General features: G+C 40.9%; 1 protein-coding gene across 7 annotated transcripts in view; it reads left to right on the top strand.

The window, feature by feature from the left end:
* The window catches only part of LOC120807322 (plexin-A1-like), a 181,364-nt gene that overhangs the window by 81,839 nt on the left and 79,512 nt on the right, over positions 1-20,013 (top strand). For all 7 annotated transcript variants that reach the window (XM_040159122.1, XM_040159126.1, XM_040159125.1 and 4 more), the window contains exons 5-8: positions 12,379-12,479; positions 15,078-15,201; positions 16,385-16,538; positions 17,691-17,790. In XM_040159122.1, the coding sequence (XP_040015056.1) occupies positions 12,379-12,479; positions 15,078-15,201; positions 16,385-16,538; positions 17,691-17,790 (479 nt within the window). The remainder of the gene's footprint in view (positions 1-12,378; positions 12,480-15,077; positions 15,202-16,384; positions 16,539-17,690; positions 17,791-20,013) is intronic.

Below are 20,013 nucleotides of genomic sequence, written 5' to 3' on the forward strand. Positions count from 1 at the left end.
AATGGTTTGTGTGTTGATTCAACCACATCTGCATGTCTTTATAGGAATCTGCATTTGTAAACACACTCAGCATTCAAACATATATTTGTGTGTGTGTGTGTGTGTGTGTGTGTGTGTGTGTGTGTGTGTGTGTGTGTGTGTGTGTGTGTGTGTGTGTGTGTGTGTGTGTGTGTGTGTGTGTGTGTTCGCCTGTGTGGGCTAACACTATTGTCTGACTTTCCATTCAGCATCTGAAAGAGATTTCCCCCTCCACATTTCACCACAACTCACATCCCTCCAAGGAATCTGTATTCATGCACAAGCATGGAACACATGTTCCATGCTTGTGCCATTCACAAGCTGTTGGTTTGAGTACGTACAATAGCAAACAATGGTCTGTATTGTGTTGTTGGCTCACTCAACAAGGCCTCATCAAGTAATATCTTACCCATAGGGTTTCATCTGACATCAATCCTCTGTGTGTGTGTGTGTGTGTGTGTGTGTGTGTGTGTGTGTGTGTGTGTGTGTGTGTGTGTGTGTGTGTGTGTGTGTGTGTGTGTGTGTGTGTGTCGATCTGTTTACATTCACATATTACTGGTTCACTGCCAATCTCATTAGCAAACACATTAGCACAGAGTGACATCAACACACATAATAAGCAGCTGGTTGTATCAATCAAGACTGACATTTTAGTGAACTGGATACAGCTAATCAGTCAATTCTAAGTAGCTCAAAGATTAATTTACCACAATTTATCAAACTCTGGTTGACGGAGGAATTCCCAAAGTTAACAAGCACATAATGCAGCGTTCAAACATCAGCTACTGGCTGACACTTTGTTTTATCAGTCAGAGAGCATGTGTAGCACACAGCAACTATGGTTTATTTAAATAGCATTAGCAGAAGAAGAACTTTTTTACCCACTTGCTTTTTATAATTTTTTTTGTCACATTCGTTCATGAACTGAGCCCACTAAGCATCCAACCTGTTCATTTAGATTTATGAGCATGACTCCTGTTTCATTTTTCCCACTCACTGACTTGACGGTGTAAAGCTTTGATGAATACTACTCGTATGTCCTCTATACCATGCGCACAAACGCACGCGCATGCACACACACATACAGAGTTTTAGCAAGGAGGTGGTCATTGTTATGTAAATGTTAATAGACCTAGTGCAGAGAGGCCGAAGATGAGAGTACTGTGACTAGAAGGGTGGGGGTACTGGTGCAGGTGCGGTGCGGGGGCCTAGCCGTGTAGGTAAATGGCGCTCACTTACAAGAGTTCAAACAATTATAGCACCTTTCTCAGCACAAGACAGTGCACACATACACTCAGTGCATACTCAACATCGTTAATCATGCACTCACGTGCGTAGGTGTCACATTTCTTATTCATTTTTATAACCACAAATGTCTGTACTGTTAGTTGGGAATATACTCATTAGCAGTTTAAAAAAAAAAAAAAAAAACTTTTCAAATTTATGAGAATAGTGCAAGGAATTATTTGCATTATATCTTAAACCAGACTTGTTGGACGGAACAACAGAGAACAACAGCAACCGAAACCCATTTAAACAGTCATAACATTTCTCTGAGCAACAATGAGCTTACTTTCCTACCAAGTACATTTATTTAGTAGAACTTTTTTAAGACAAATCAATAATCATCTGAAAAAAGCTAGAATATATTAACTCTGGGGTTTTGAAAATGAATCAAATTTGAAGAAAATGTGATGCAATTCAAATACAGAAATTAATTGAATACAAATCAGAGAATAAGAGAGTGAGATGTTTCTACCGTGCAGTTTTCATGACATGCCTGCTCTCCAATTATACTTGTGGCCTCTTACTTTTAGTCACTTTTCAAGCAAAACACCAAACATTTGCTGGTTCCAGCTTCTCAAATATGAGGATTTGTTGCCGTTTGTTGATAGTAAAATCAATATCTTTGGGTTTTGGACTTTTGTTTGGGTAAATTAAGAGATTGGAGGGCGACACTTTGGGCTATAGTACACTTTGATGGGCATTTGTAAGAATTATGCAACATTTTACAAAAAAGCACTAAATAGTTAATGGAGACAGTAAGCTACAGTTTGAAAGGCGATGCTTGATCTTGATAGGTAAAAAAAAGAGTTGTTAGTTGCTGACCTAGCCCTATGATATGAAAGAAGAGAAAGGAAAAAAGAGAAATGACATTAAATTCTTAGTAGAGAACAGTAGAAAAATACAGTAGAAAATATGCTTAGATATTGGCCGAAATACCCAGAGAAGGACAGTTTCCCTGACACTTAATATATCAAACCTCACTTCTCTCTTTCTCTCTTAATTATGTTTCCTGCCGTTCCTGTCACACCTCTCTTTCTAGTCATATCATTCTCTCCTGCGGTCTTTCCCATTTAAAAAAACAAAAACAAACTGTGCTTGATTGTTTGCGTGCCCCATCAGAAAAGTGTGCTCAGACACTTGTCTTAGGCGTGATGCTATCGGTCCTAATGGAAGTCTAGCTGTCAAGAGATAGCTTTGTCTTTCTCTCATCTCTCTCTGTTTTACTCTGCCGTCTTTTCCCAAAGGATGGCGTGATAGAGCAGACTGATAGGGTTAGAAAAGAGGTTGAAATGGATAGGGAGGTTAATGGTTTCACTCTCCCTCTATCTCCCCCTCCTCCCCTTTCTTCTCAGTCACTATCAATCGGCCGTACGATCGGTCCTCCTGTTGCTTGACAGTGATTGGGGCAGAAAGATGTGGCTCTGACTGATTGTCATTGAATGAGGCCAATCAAAAGCTGGCATGGCCGGCGGAGCCGCTCCGAGTGGTACATCACTGTGTTGAGTCCTGTGCCTTAACCACAAGCCACTCTGGGTAGAACAGTGAAGTGTCGCTCATGCACGACAGCGCGGGGAATTGTTTTGAATTTTAGTTAAATTTCTTTTCAAATTCATGCACATCAGGCCTCGTCAGACCCGGTTATTAAGTATCAAATGGGGAAAAGCTCATTGGAAGAGTGGAAAGGCAATTTTTCTGCCAGTATTTAGAAATTACAAAAAGAACGAACATGATATTAATACATACAGCTAGAAGGACATTTGTGCATTATAAGTAGGGCTGCAACTAATTTTTTGTTGTGCTTTTGTTCGTGATTAATTTGTTAATGTTTTGTTTACTTAATCATTTTGTCTATAAAATGTGAAAAACAACACAAAACTGCCATCTTTGGTGTAACACACTTATATTCTTTAAGTGGTTTGTCTCTCTCTTATAATGTCTCTGAGACTACTCAGCCTGTGAAAACAGTTGTATAATGTCTTCTTTAGCTCTTATTATCTGGACTTTGTCAAGTATGACAAAATAACCCTGAGTTTGACCCATACTAAAGACCAAAAGCTGGGATCTCTATTCCTCTGCTGCATCAGGTTTGACCATTTTGCAATACTAAATTGCTAGACTGCCCCTTTAACTTTCAGTCTGATCAATTAGCTGACTAATTGTCTCAATACTAATAAGTATCTCTCACATTAATTGTGGTTATATTGTACTAGTTTATAATAATATCATGTATATGGGAATATGGCAACATTAGCTAACTTCATAGAAAGAACATGACAAATATTAATCAGGTCTTCAAAGATGCTTCCACATGTCTTTGGATTCATTTTTGACATCACTTTATTAAACTACATAATTATTATTAACCAATTCTCTCTACTGCAATTTTGTTATTGTATTATTTCAAAAGCTCCTGTAAAACTTCATAAACGTCATCCTGAATGACAGCATACACATTAACTTGAAATCAATCAGACAGATTTTGTTTATTCTACTCACTTCTTTTCCAGCTCTCTGCAATCACACCTGTCCATACACCTACCAGGCATGACTTCCACACAGCAACTCCTTCAAGAACATATAAAGAAAAGCAGCATTTCCACCCCCCCACCTCTGCTTCTCTCCGTCTGTATATATGGTGGTCGCTTGGCAGTGCTAATGGAAATGCCAGCTGTGTGGGTCCTCACTCCTCACCAAGTCCATTTACTAAAGTGACAGAGTCATTTACCAGGCAGCCGGCCTCTCCCATCCTCACTTAATTAGAAGACCCTAGGCCTGTCTACCTTAGCCAGTCACATTTACCTCTTTCTCTCTCTTTCTCTCTCTTTCTCTCTTAATTATGTTTCCTGCCTTTCCTGTCACACCTCTCTTTCTAGTCATATCATTCTCTCCTGCGGTCTTTCCCATTTAAAAAAACAAAAACAAACTGTGCTTGATTGTTTGCGTGCCCCATCAGAAAAGTGTGCTCAGACACTTGTCTTAGGCGTGATGCTATCGGTCCTAATGGAAGTCTAGCTGTCAAGAGATAGCTTTGTCTTTCTCTCATCTCTCTCTGTTTTACTCTGCCGTCTTTTCCCAAAGGATGGCGTGATAGAGCAGACTGATAGGGTTAGAAAAGAGGTTGAAATGGATAGGGAGGTTAATGGTTTCACTCTCCCTCTATCTCCCCCTCCTCCCCTTTCTTCTCAGTCACTATCAATCGGCCGTACGATCGGTCCTCCTGTTGCTTGACAGTGATTGGGGCAGAAAGATGTGGCTCTGACTGATTGTCATTGAATGAGGCCAATCAAAAGCTGGCATGGCCGGCGGAGCCGCTCCGAGTGGTACATCACTGTGTTGAGTCCTGTGCCTTAACCACAAGCCACTCTGGGTAGAACAGTGAAGTGTCGCTCATGCACGACAGCGCGGGGAATTGTTTTGAATTTTAGTTAAATTTCTTTTCAAATTCATGCACATCAGGCCTCGTCAGACCCGGTTATTAAGTATCAAATGGGGAAAAGCTCATTGGAAGAGTGGAAAGGCAATTTTTCTGCCAGTATTTAGAAATTACAAAAAGAACGAACATGATATTAATACATACAGCTAGAAGGACATTTGTGCATTATAAGTAGGGCTGCAACTAATTTTTTGTTGTGCTTTTGTTCGTGATTAATTTGTTAATGTTTTGTTTACTTAATCATTTTGTCTATAAAATGTGAAAAACAACACAAAACTGCCATCTTTGGTGTAACACACTTATATTCTTTAAGTGGTTTGTCTCTCTCTTATAATGTCTCTGAGACTACTCAGCCTGTGAAAACAGTTGTATAATGTCTTCTTTAGCTCTTATTTTCCGGACTTTGTCAAGTATGACAAAATAACCCTGAGTTTGACCCATACTAAAGACCAAAAGCTGGGATCTCTATTCCTCTGCTGCATCAGGTTTGACCATTTTGCAATACTAAATTGCTAGACTGCCCCTTTAACTTTCAGTCTGATCAATTAGCTGACTAATTGTCTCAATACTAATAAGTATCTCTCACATTAATTGTGGTTATATTGTACTAGTTTATAATAATATCATGTATATGGGAATATGGCAACATTAGCTAACTTCATAGAAAGAACATGACAAATATTAATCAGGTCTTCAAAGATGCTTCCACATGTCTTTGGATTCATTTTTGACATCACTTTATTAAACTACATAATTATTATTAACCAATTCTCTCTACTGCAATTTTGTTATTGTATTATTTCAAAAGCTCCTGTAAAACTTCATAAACGTCATCCTGAATGACAGCATACACATTAACTTGAAATCAATCAGACAGATTTTGTTTATTCTACTCACTTCTTTTCCAGCTCTCTGCAATCACACCTGTCCATACACCTACCAGGCATGACTTCCACACAGCAACTCCTTCAAGAACATATAAAGAAAAGCAGCATTTCCACCCCCCCACCTCTGCTTCTCTCCGTCTGTATATATGGTGGTCGCTTGGCAGTGCTAATGGAAATGCCAGCTGTGTGGGTCCTCACTCCTCACCAAGTCCATTTACTAAAGTGACAGAGTCATTTACCAGGCAGCCGGCCTCTCCCATCCTCACTTAATTAGAAGACCCCTAGGCCTGTCTACCTTAGCCAGTCACATTTACCTCTTTCTCTCTCTTTCTCTCTCTTTCTCTCTCTCTAAAGTCTCTTCGTTCCAATTCTTTGTTTTCTGTGGTTTTTCAATCTCTGTCTCTTCTTTTGTCCTTCTCTTAGTTTTCCTCTTTTATTCTCATTCCACTTCATTCTTCTCTTTCTTCTCTCTTTCTATCAGGCTGTCCCTCACAGGAAGGACAGAGTATTATGGAGAAATGGCTACACAAAGAGTGAGTGTGTATTGACCTATAGTTTAAGATTAGCTCTTTTTGGAAGAGTTAATGGGAATGTCCATGTGATGAGAGTAGCGATGAAGAGTGATGAGTTCCCCCATCTTGATTTTTCAAACTTTTACTCATTCTGGGTTTTCACTTTAATTTGTCTGTGTAGCCAGTCCTCACTGTTGATTTAATGTTGCTCTTACTTCAGACCTAGCCCCTTCAAGGTTTAAGCCCATCATATTATCTTTCTTTTCTTTTTTTTTGTTGGAAAAAATAAATTGTTCTTTAAAAATAAAGAAGATTAGAATATAAGGACCAGGAGATGTATGTTTGACTTTTGGAGCCATTTTCATGCATTTTTAAAGATTTATTAAGCACTTTTCAAAACTTGAAGGTATCCAAATTTGAAGGTATCTCTGTATAAGTTTGAAGGTGCACGTGTGCGCATACACACACACACACACATACACACACACGCGTGCGCGCGCACATATAGTAAGACAGCACTCCTACAGCTCCAGCATAATCTTATCGTGGGTGCTTGTTTGTGTACTGTATATCTGTTCTCTCATAGCTCATAGTTTCCTAGGAGAAGGGAATTTGAGATGTCATCTGTATTGGCCTCAAACTCACAATATGTGCACACACAATTGACAAATAAATAAGTTGTGTTATCTGCCTCTTGTTTTCACTGGAATGGAGTATAGAAGAATAGATGAAAACAGTATTTCAGAAGAGGAAAAACAAAGGAAAGGATGAATAATTGAGCCTGGTGTAGGAGAAAGGATAAAAAGATAAATTAAAAAGACACAAACAGCAGACAAAACACAATATGAGAGATAAATATAGCGAAGGAGGCAGGAAGGGCAGTGGGCATAAGAAATACTGCAGCGAGTGAGTTTTAGAGAGAAAACAAGAGATTACAGCTATCACAGTGGGCACTATTTTCTCCCACTGTGACATACAAAGACCAAATTCACTAAAACAGGTCTGCAGCAAACAATTTGACTTGACCACAATGACCAGATCTGTCCATAACATCGTTGCAGTGTAACAGTGATTCAGTATTTGGACATCACTCATCAAATTGGATATGACAGCAGATGATTTTTCGATGGAACACAATGATGTGATTGCTGTTTTTCACTGTTCTTTTCTCCCACTACACAACATTTACCCATCCTCCCTCTCTTTAGCCATCCTTCAGCACCTCTTCTTCCTTTTCAGTACCAAACCCTGCTAGTCTTGTTTGCTTTCCTTCTTATCTCCAGTCAGTCAACACATCGAGCTCCTAGCCAGCCATTGATCTCGTAAGCCCCTTACAATCCAGTCAATGCACACATGCTAAGCTAGCCTTTAATACAACCACCCCCACTGGCCCCCCCTGAGCAGGTATTCCAGCATTGGAAGAACTAGCTCACGTACATGGACACCCTGTTGAGAGTCATATTGGACTCTGCCTAGGGGTTAGCCAGAAATGCTAGTAAGGGCGGGTAGAACTCCCATTTCTAATGATCTATTGTTGGCATGACAGGCTGACGCCAAAGCAGAAGGTGACAACATGAATTACAGTCACTGCACAGTAATGACAGCCACAACACAATTTGGCAGCTACAGTTGCACCCTAACATACAAGTCCAGTTTTATCTGTCTTTATTTCTACATCTCTGTCGTCCTGGGGCATTTATTGACTATATAGTTATATATATATAGATATATATATAGATATATATATATAGATAGATATATAGATAGATATATAGATAGATATATATAGATATAGATATAGATATATATATAGATAGATATAGATAGATATAGATAGATATAGATATAGATAGATAGATAGATATATATGTATATATATATATATAGATATATATATATATATATATATAGATATATATATATCTTGTTTGCTTTCCTTCTTATCTCCAGTCAGTCAACACATCGAGCTTCTAGCTCCTAGCTCCTAGCCAGCCATTGATCTCGTAAGCCCCTATATATAGATATATATATCTATATATATATATAGATAGATTGATATAGATATAGATATAGATATAGATAGATAGACCCCCCCATTGAACATTAAATGACAAGAAGATGGATGATGATTGGACATTATTAAATTAATGCAGATGTGGTTAGTGGCAGGTAACAAAGAAGAAGTGATGGAAGGATGATGACAGGTGATAACCTCTCCTCATCCTCTTCCTCACCTTTTTCACTTTCCCTAAACTGTTCCTGCTGTTTACAGAAAACCTGTGGCAAGAAAAATGCGTTTTGCATTTAATTTTTGTTTAAATTGGACTCTTTCTCCAAATTCTTTTTGATCTTAACCACAGCTAGTTAAGATTACAGAGTAAGGTTTGTGAGACTTCTGAGAATTTTTTCTTGCAACAGAATGTGACATTTTTTCCCAAAATACAGTTTTATTAAAGAAAGCTAACTGTATGCATATGTATACTCTTTCCTTTCACTGGAATCATATATTTTGACCCTTGAAAGCTTCTCAGTAAAACCAAGTTCCTCTACTGTAGATTTAAGCACAAGAGTTTTGGTGGTAGTTGTTCAGGGAGGCATGGGCATTACTAATTTATGAGTCTCAAGCAGATATCTATAAACAGCTGAAAATGACAGTATGACCCAGAGAAGAGGCTCTCTTCTGGTAGACGTCTTGGCTATGACCTCTCTGCTTCTCCTCTACTATAGATTATCCCTGTGTTTGAATGTTAAAAAAGGAAGCCACTACAAGGCCGATCCTTTTATGTCTTTTGATTTAACAACCAATGAAAAGCCACGCTGAAAGCTTTACAGGTCCTCTAGGTTTTGGGGGTGACTGTCGCAAAGCCTGTTAGTTGGACATTTACAGGCAGGTGATAGCTCTCTGTAAAAACAGATTGGAGAGAAAAGGTGGAAAGTTTATAGCAGAAAGGAGATGTCATGGCATTGCGCTATGGTCAGGGTGGAGGGTTGACAACAGAGGAAGAGACAGTGAGAAAGGAGAATTGAGTTATAGCAGTGGATGCTATTGTAAATAAGGAGATGGCAAGAGAGAGGAGATGGCAGACTTGGTTTATAAGGTCATTTAAAGGAGTAATGTAGCACACTGTCGGGAATTGGCTTTCATTAAAAGAGTCATCAAGAGACAGAAAGAGGGAGACAGCGAGTGTGTGTGTGTGCGTGTGCGTATTAAGAGTCATCAAGAGACAGAAAGAGGGATACAGTGAGTGTGTGTCTGTGTGTGTGTGTCTGTGTGCATCTGTGTGCGTGTGTGTGCGTGTGTGTGTGTGTGTGTGTGTGTGTGTGTGTGTGTGTGTGTGTGTGTGTGTGTGTGTGTGTGTGTGTGTGTGTGTGTGTGCGTGTGCAAGCGCGTGTGTGCGTTTGTGTTTGTGGGTGGGCAGGCAGTGTCCCCAACACATGAACACACACATTTTTGTATCTACATGCAGTTATACAAGTACATTCCCGGCCCCAGTAAAGCATTTAATATCCCCACTGGGAAAAACAACTGTCATAGCCGCCCTACCACATCAACAGCTCTGTGCCACTCCCACTCAATAGAGCACATAGTGTCTTCACTACTACTAGTACAGGGACAATTGTGAACAATAGTCTATATCTATCATTACACAGGGCAGTGATAAGGTTATGCTAGCTCACCAAGGACCCACAGTGTTGGTATGATTTATGTGGACCATTGTCCTTAATCACAGTCATGATGATTTATGGAGAAGAGAGGGGGAATTGGTTGGCGTCCTCGATAATATGAGGAACAGACCATTCTTACGCTTTCTCTCCATTTTTCTCCTTTTTAAAATCATAGACTATATGAAAGACATCCTGTGATGATTTTTTTCTCTCCCAAGGTGTCAATCACATCAACAGCTATAGCTACTTTTCCCTCAACCATCTATTCATCATCTGCTCATTCATTCTCACTCCTTTTCCACCTCTGTCATCCTTTTATTATCTAAGACATACCAGTCCCTTGTTTCATCCTTCTTTCAGCTCTCCTTTCAGATGAAAGGATATATACTCAGTTGTTCTGACAATGACACATAGCGGCCGTCTGCCACCATATCCCATCTACTCAGCACAGTGTCCTCGCCAATTCACCCTGTGCGTGTGTTCCATCACACCTCTCTTTTCCTCTATTCATCCATTCATCCAGCCAGCACTACTTCTAGTAGATGACCACTTCCCTCTCTTCCCCCTCCGGTCTTGACTATTGCTCGTTTGCATCATTTCATCTGTCTTTTCCTCTCTCTGGGCAGAAAGCCAGCTAGAAAGCTACAATACTGAGGTCTGTATTGCCTTGTAATTGGAAGAGTAACAGCACGTTTCAGTCTTCAGAATGAATCAATGAGATTCTCAGGGAAGGATGAATCTCTAAAAGAAGATTTAGGGGCAGAGAAACCTATGCAAGGAATATAGAGAGTAATAGAAATAAGTAAATGTGTAGTGGGGAAAAGAAGGGAATATAAAAAAAGAAAGAAAAAAAGGGCTTTGTCTGTCTCCTCTCTGCTTGAGCAATATTGTTCCATCAAAGAGCCCCAAAGCCAGTCTGATACAGGACTTTTCAGAGCATAAATGAGTTCCGTCGTGTCATATCTATCTCATATCTGTGTTATACTTAAAGCTCACGGAGGAATCCCAGCACCAGTTTAATATTTCAGTGCTGAGTTCCTTTCTCCGCCCGGTTTCCATCCTCTGGCTAACCAGCTTTATCTCTTACCTCAAGCCTCTGCTGTCTTTCTGCCATGTTTTTCCTTTCTCTTATCCCTCCATACACCTCTCTGTCTCCCCCCTCCCATCCGTAGCTCATAAAAAAGTCAGCCCCCACTGGGCCCGACACCACTTTAGTCCCCACATACCACTTGGACAGGGTACTCATGGTTATATCTGTGTGTGTCTGTGTTATAATAGTGTTACCCAGGGGTAGGGTTGTTAACTGCTGTTACTTACTGATCAGCCAGCTCAGTCTGTATTGCTTGATTTAAAACTAGCCTGCAGTGGCAACTTCATATGCACACACACACACACACACACACACACACACACACACACACACACACACACACACACACACTAACATCATAAAGGGTGGGTTCAAGGGACTCATCAACTTGGGGCCCATTGGTGAAGAAAGTGAAGAATGTGGCGCTGACACTTCTAACACATGTGCACACGGCTGTGTAAACACGCGGTTACTTTGTGGCACACTAGCATTCTGCGCATAAGCTAGCAATGTGTCTGTCACACACTTACATACACTCGTGAAAATCTTGAAGTAAACACACACTTTCAGGCCCATTGGAGCCATGTTGTGATCCATATGTCATCACCTTTAACCCGAGTGGAAGCCTAACTTGAACACTTGATCTTGTTTCTTAGGCAACATCTGCAGCCTATCACCAAGCTCGTACTTCCAATGTGGCTGAATGCACGTGCTTGCGCACACACAGACACACACACACACACACACACACACACACACACACACACACACTGAGACTCGTCACACAGATGCACCAAGACGTTACTGGACAGCCTCTTTTCAGACACTTCCCTTCACTTTCTAATACATGTTCACACATGTGCACACACACACACACACACACACACACACGCACACGTTGGTCTTTCTATAGTTGTGAGGACACTACTTGACATAATGCTTTCCTTAGCCCCTTACCCTAACCTCAACTATCAAAAATAAATCTCTAATCCTATCCTAAACCTAATTCTAACGTTAACCCTTAAGACGTAACCCTCAAACAGCCCTTTGAAGTTTTGAGGGCTGGTCAACAATGGTTTCGAACAAAAATTTGTCCACACAACCATAGAAAGCCACTTATACACACAAACGCACACACTGAGTGTATGGCCTTCTGCTCATCTGCCTCCCATTGGTGTTTGAGGTCACCTGTCAATCACAGCACTGTTACCACCGCCACCTGTCAGATCTCCCAGCATGCATTGCGATGCCTCTCCTGTTCACGCTTGACTGGAGGCTGTCACACACCGCTGGGTGAACACACAGAACACGCAGACTCAAATGTACACTCTGACTATTTGCTGAGCACAAGTTTGAAATTGAATCAGTTGATAAGTTGTCAAACGCTCCATCTAGCTGAATATAGGGCTCATTTTCCGAGTTTGATTACAACAAGGATAATTATTTCTTCATCCACCTCCCTATTCTCTCCCTCTCTGTCTCTAGGTGGGGAGAGTTCCAGTGGAGAGCTGCGAGCAGTACACCACTTGTGGGGAGTGTTTGGGCTCCAGAGACCCTCACTGTGGATGGTGTGTCCTCCACAATGTGTAAGTGCCACAAACACTCATGCACACATTAACACACTCCAACCTGGTACCCTTCACTGGCAGCCCCATGCATCGTATATTAGATAACTGTGGAAGAAGTGTGTAGGTGTTTTCTTTTTTTTTTAGGTGTGTCAGCTGATCGTGCTTGAGCGAAAGCAGTTTAACTTTTTGAATCTTAGAGAAACCCTGATATTCAAAACCGTTCTTTTCAGTTGTACCGGAAAAACTTGAAAACCAAATGAGTGTTTCTCTCCGTTTTCCTGAGCTATATTGAAATGTGATTGTTGATGTACTGCACTGTCATCTGAGCCGCAGGAAAATGACCTGCTATGCCTTTTACACAGACGACTCTTTATCACTTTTAAGTGTAGATCATATACTGTACATGAAACAAGTTTGTTTTACTACCTGTCCATGTAATGTTTAACTGAACTGAACATTTGTCCAATTGCTCGGTGAAACCTAGATAGGCTGACAGGTATAGAGAACAAAGTGTAGCACCTAAACATGGCAGGCAGCAGAATAATACAGTGAAAGACACAATGTCGACCTCAGAAACTATTTTTAACACCTTGTAATAATTTTAGTAAAATGTTTTCTATCACTAATTAATTACTCACAAATTTATGATACATAAAAGGAACTTCTACTATGTGAAAGCTCCCTGCCAGTAAAGTGATACATTTATCTTGTGTAAGTCTGTCAACCAGCTAAACCTGTTAATAGCACATAAATAACAACACAGCTTGGCAGCCTGCGTCACTGACACTCTCATTTATCTTGGTGGTATTTAGCTTGTTGTTATGTGTATCTTGTGAACTTGGTTTACCACATGTACTTTTTGATTCTTACATGGGAACTTTTTGGCAACAGATTAAGGATTATGTGCTTCTACTGTTATTGTTGGGTGTTTGTACTAAATCTGTTTGCTTCTGTTCAAGGCTAGATTTGTAACAGTGAGAAAGGTTAGGTTAGGTTCAGAAAATAAATCTTTTCACCCACTAGTGTAGTGTTATAAAACTGTGTCTGTATGTAATCTCTCCATTTTCTCCGTTTTGATTTGAGGGCGTGTGTGTGTGCCTACAGGAGAATGTGAGAACAGTTACATTTATTGAAGGGTGACAGGATGTTAAACCACATTTGGAAAACCTCAAGTATTTGGCATAATGCCATCTCCCGCTGCATTAATTAAACTTGGAAAAAATATCACCAACCTGTCTTTCCTCAAGGCACATGTGCACACACAGACACACACACACACACACACACACACACACACACACACACACACACACGCCACTTGGGTTTCTCCATTTCAGCAGAGACACATGCATACACATTTTGAATTACACACACAGTCAAAATGGACTTAAACCAGTGATAACCCTCCGTTTTGACCTCGTGTCTTGAATGCAGCTTGCTCATTTCTTGCCTGATAGTGTTGCCAAATCTGGTTGAGGCCTTTTGCGACCAAATGGGCAAGTATTAATAGGCAAATTATTTATAAGCCTCATTTCAGCCCTCTGGTGCTTTTAGTCACATCTTATTAAGAGCCATGGTAGTTTCAATCAACAGTGGAATTGAATGGGGAGTACGTGCGCGCGCGCACACAGACACGCACAAACACACACACACTCAGGTGTTTCTAGGAAAATGAGCACACTTTTTCACACTTTTTCACACAGTCACACACCAGAGGAGCAGTAGAAAGAAAAGAGGTCCATAATGAGAAAACATGTGCATTCCTTTGTGCATCTCTTTTATTTACTGTGTATGTGTGTGTGTTTGGTTTGTGTTAGTGATTCTCAGGGGAGTGGTTGGCGACAGCTTTTCCTTGCTGAGCGCGAATGAAGGCTAACTAAACGAGGGGATGGGGGGCTGCTGCGCGGGGGATGCAGTTAGCATTTTTCCCCCTTCTTATCGTTAAAGGTCTCGCAGAACGCCGCATCAGCACTTTCCTCTCACCACCGGGACCAGTTTATGTTAGCGCAAAGGTGTAGTGCTAGCTAATACTTTATAAATACCTAATAGTAAAACTGCTATGATACGAGGCTGTATGCTGATTTAGAGCAGGATCAGTTGGGTCCTAATTAGTGAGGGGAAATTGCTGACCTCGTTGATATGCAGCAGGTAGGAATTGTATCGTTTTACGGTTCAGGGAAATTTTAATGATTGCCTGTATATCTCCTGAGAATTTTGAATTGAGTGGCGTTTTAAACTGAAAAGATGTGGGGGGCTGGATGTTCATATAGCTTAGTGTTTCTTGCCCAAATGTCAGGGCCAATAAGGTTATGATGTAAAGGCCTACAGTAATGGCTGGGGGAAGCTATTAGCCTATTTGTCTTGTATTATTGCTCCCATTTCTGTGTGACGGTGATGGCTGTGCATGTTTGTCATCTTAATATGATTGTCATATTAGCCTAACAGTTGCTCATTTCCTCTCTCCCTTCTCTCCTCCTTTCACCTCTTGTCTCGCTCATCTGCTCTTTCCTCATTTTCTCCTCACCTCTCTTCTCATAATTCCCATAATTTTCCCCCGTCTCTCGTTCTTTCCCTCTGTCCTGTCTTTCTCCTCCTCTTTTGCTGCTGCTCCCCTAGTTGTTCACGTAAGGACCGTTGTGAACGAGCAGGAGAGCCCCAGAGGTTTGCCTCTGACCAGAGGCAGTGTGTGGAGCTCACTGTTCAGCCAAGAAACATCTCTGTCACCATGTCTGAAGTCCAGGTATGTCTCCAATTGTAGTGGAAATTACATTTTTGCGTTATAACCTGGAAAACACCATGAACCGTTTTAAAAAGGGATAAAACTTCAGGTATAAAAGCCTTGTGATTTCTAGGTCAGTGTCCACTGCAAAGGGTTTAGACCTGTTCCATGAAGCATGCTATTGTCTGAAACAATATGCCTCCAGTTTATTTAACAGTGGTTCCTTGATTCATTTCCACCTGCTCCAAGTTCTGAGTTTGAGACACAGATCTGCCTTTTGGCTGTATAATTACCATTAACATCTACATCTACATGTGTTTTCTGGACCCAAAAGTAGAAGTGATTCGTGATAAACGTTTCTGAGTGAAATGCCTCAGAAATACATCTTTTTTTCTTTACGAAAAATTCCTCCTAATTCTCCTCTGCAGTATACAAAACAGGAGAAACATACTAGTGTTTTTCTCATGCATCTAATTGGGCAACTCCACATCACAATAGGATAAGACTATGAATTTTAAGTGTTGTTGTAGCAATTAAATCTGAAGTACAATTTCTACAGAGTCTTCTGTTTTTTAGAACACATCACTGCTTAAAACAACTCCTTCGGCGAGCTGCTACAACAGTACCAAAGACCGTTACAGAAGACGGGTAACGACAGCAGACAGATCACGTTGTGTAGCTGTAGTTGGTGTAGATGTTTTTTTTAGTGTCAGTGTCATTACCTCAATCATTAATAAATTTTGCAGTGGACATTTACTTTAGTCATGTGAAAGTTTCGGAGTGTTACACCAAGGTTGTATCTTTTAATCATGTACATGTAGATCTAGTTAGGAATTTGCTTTTCTCAGCCTTGCCATTTATATTATGCAAATCTTTAAGAACGTGTGTGCTCATGAGAGCTCTCTTTCTGTCAGCAGCTCCTCAATGTAACCACATAGGTTTGAGTGATTACAGTTTGCCCCACTTTCTTTCTGCCCATTAACACATACACATTAACCTTGCTGTAATAGCTACTGCAGTGACCTACGCACACATACATATACACACGCTAACCCTCTTTTATTCCTCCTACTGTCACACTTACCCCAACCCCCCCAACCCCCATTAACCCTCATGTCATATCTTATAACAATCCATGTACACCATGTCCTTCCATTGATCTTGCTCTGACTGTCTCACTCTCGCTTTCTCTCTCTCTCCCTAGCTGGTCCTCCAGGCTCATAACGTGCCCGATCTGTCAGCAGGGGTCAACTGCTCCTTCGAGGACTACGTGGAGACGGAGGGACGAATCCAGGGTGGACACATCTTCTGCCTCTCTCCCTCCGTCCGGGATGTCATCCCAATCACAAGGAACAAAGGTCGGAAAAGGAAGGGCGAGGGGTGATGAAGTCAGCGGGGCACTGAGGTCATCGGGTGGTAGTAGTGGGCAGGCAGGGTGGGAATATGTAGAGTTTTTGGTGAGGAATATTTGAAAAATTTAGTAATGAACTCTTCTTATGTTTACACTCATTATTCTGTTTGAAACTTTTTGTTTTTTATTTTTCCAAGTCACTTTCTCATCATATTTTTTATGTCTTTTTATTCCATCTCCCCTTCTTTCCCTCTCCATCTATAGCACTGTATACTGTAAATTCATAGACATGGGCTGATGTGTCTCCTCCTAAGGGGTCTTTTGGAGAAGTCTAGAGTTGTGCTGTGACGAGAACAGAATTTTAATGTTACAAGACGATTTGCTTAGTGCTTCTATATTCAGAATACTGTGTCGCCACCAATAACGCTCGCACATTCCCTTTCAAAGCAACAAACATAAGTCTACATTTATCTACTGAAAATAGAAATGGTTTTGAATTCCCATTATCACACATTATGCACTGCTGTCAGTTTCATTTTATTTATTTTTTTCTATCTAAACGCGCCTTTTTACGCTTTTAACTTCTTTTCAAAGTAGCAGCTTCAGTGTCGTTTATCGTTATTTAAAAATACCTGCATCTTTTTTTCTTTTTTTTCCTTTTTTTTTTGCAGAGACCATTCACCTGTTTGATGTCCAATTCTGTCACACAATTCTTTGGTATCGACATTCAAAGCTGTGAAAACATGTCAGATAGTGCGCTCTAAGTTTCCTCAAAGCAACATCCCAGTAGTTCTTCAACTGAGGCCATTACGCGCCATTATGAGTTCTCATCAGCTCTGGCATCTAAATACTGATTGGTGCTGCTATTTTTAATGCCACCCTACGGTGGGTGTGACATGAGTGGTGTGTTGCTTAAGCTACAGTGTTTCTGTGTGTGTGCGTTTTATCTGCTGAGGTCATACAATTGAAACTCTAAAGTGTGACAATGTGTCAATGAATAAATTGCTTTAATATACAACCAGTTTGTCACATAAATTGAGTTACTGCGTCTGATTTTTAAGGTTTTAAGGTAATTAATTTGTTATATTTTTCTCTAAAACTTTAAAGATTAGAGAATAGTACTGCTCTAAATATGTTATCATGTGTCTGTTTTGTGCAGGTGACAAGCGGGTGGTGAAGCTTTATCTGAAATCCAAGGAGACAGGCAAGAAGTTTGCCAGTGTGGACTTTGTCTTCTACAATTGCAGCGTCCACCAATCGTAAGTTACAAAAATTACATTTTTCTGGATGCATTTGATATTCATATGCTTTTTTTTTTTTTTTTTTAAAGTGCTATTTTAGTCTTTTCCTTCTTGATCTTTTAAGAGATGGTCTCTGTCCGATCTCCCCATGGGGTGTCTCATGTTACTGTCCACAACAGAGACAGTTAGACACATCCACATACACAGAAATAGCCCAACCCCTCCGACCTCCACAGGAGGCTTGTGTTACCACTGGAGTGAAAAATCGAAAGTGCCGTATATGAAAAACGATTGGGATATGAGATGGTAATTGTAGTCTTATTATCATAAACCACGACACACACTAATGATACTTTGATGATTAATTCATTATACAATGGTCTGCCGTAATGCCTCCCCATCAGACTCTAGCCTCATCTACGCCTCTTCCCCATTTGATAAAACAAACAATTCACGCTTTTCTGAGAACTCAAATACTCTGGTACTTAGTTACACAAGAATGACAAAGGCAAATACTGTACTTCTGTGATATGGTGAATCAAATCTTTTGCCTTTTCTGATGAGTTAGTCTCCTTCACACTCCAGATGCCCTCAGCTCTCTGCCCAATTGCCTCTCCTAATCCACCTTCTGCTGAAAATCTCCCCCACCCATCCAGCCAGACCCCTAGGTCAGTCCTACCACTAGCCCGATGCACCCTGCCGGGGTAAAAGAATCCTCCATCTCCTTCACCCCTGCCCCCACGATACCCTCCCTCCTGTCCAACCGTGGCTAATCCAGCAGAGGCTGAAGCGTCTGCTGGGGTATTAGCCTTGTGGCAGCAGATGGCATGGAGGCCCCTGGGGTACTGCAGGACTCCATCATGGCTTCCCTCTGGATGTTAGATGAGCCTCCTTCGAGGATTGTCTCAAACACACATGCACATACACATAGACATGCAGAGCCACACCTCTCTCTGCTCTGTCACTTACAGCTCATTGAAGCCTTGAATGTCTTGGACACCTAATCTGTTACTGCGACCTTTAACCCAACTCCCCCCATCTCCCTGCCCTCGTACACAAATCCCCTGCCACAACAACGATGATTAGCTCAGCTGGTTAAGGGTGTGTTGGTTTACAATGTCAACTCACAGTTAATTCATCTCCTGTAAGAACCTTGTGGTGTTTGCTCCAACTCCCAGTACCTTTTACTGTCTAGGGCATATCTTGCTCCAGATGTAAATCCTGTGACTACAATTCGTTTTATGTTAAAAGAGCAGACACCCAATCAAATAAAAGGTGTAACATTGTATCCTAATGGATGTATTAAAATGCGATGTCACATTGAAGATCCTTATATAGCAAAGATATCACAAGCCAAAGGGAAGAAATGTACAAGAAGTGACATAGACAAGAGAGCTGCCCATTTGATATTACCCCAATGAACGTTGATTAAATCCGCTCCCCCAGCTGATCTAATACAGCGTCCGTGTGATGTAATGGACACGTCTAATGAAGTTACAGATATGGCACTTTGCATCTTCAGCAGCGACTGATGGTGAGGAGAGATGCTGAGATAAGAATCCCATTTGGAGCTGGCACTACGGCCCGCACTGGCTGTGCCTCCCGGGCGTCAGTGTGTGGCATCTGATGAGATCAGACTGGTAATGTCGTTGGCATAATGACTTCAGGCCCACATGCCGTATGACCACATGCAAGGCTCTGTTTCCAGAATGCCTAGTCATTCTTTACAGAGCAAAGTTTTCCTCTAATGGGCTTAGACTCAAAATACTACAGGCATTTACATGGTGAAGGATGCCGATGTTCTTGCAACATGCAGAAACACATTTCTGAGCAGACACAATATTCATTAGCTATGAATGAATTCCTGTGCATCTGTTTTTGCAGTATGATACCGTTCCCCCCTATTTCCTACAGTCAGGATATGTGTACGCTATCTTTTGGAAAGAGAGGCAAGAGCCAGAAAATGGAACTGCTCCATCATGTTTCTAAATATTTTACTCTCATGCACCAACATCCAACCCCCAGTCCCAAAAAAAACACACGCCCCTCCCGCTTATTTACTCAACTGATTACGTTGTGGCCTCTGCCTTTTCGAAAATGCCATAAATTTGCATAGTGGTATTAATCTAATTAGAATTCCCACTTTTTCCATGGAAGGGTTGCCGAGATTTAAATAGAAAATCACCCACAGCCATGATTGCTCCTTAATTAAATATTTCCATACGCCTTTTCTAATTCCAC

This window comes from Xiphias gladius, chromosome 21 (assembly GCF_016859285.1).
Source record: "Xiphias gladius isolate SHS-SW01 ecotype Sanya breed wild chromosome 21, ASM1685928v1, whole genome shotgun sequence".
Lineage (NCBI taxonomy): Eukaryota > Metazoa > Chordata > Actinopteri > Istiophoriformes > Xiphiidae > Xiphias > Xiphias gladius.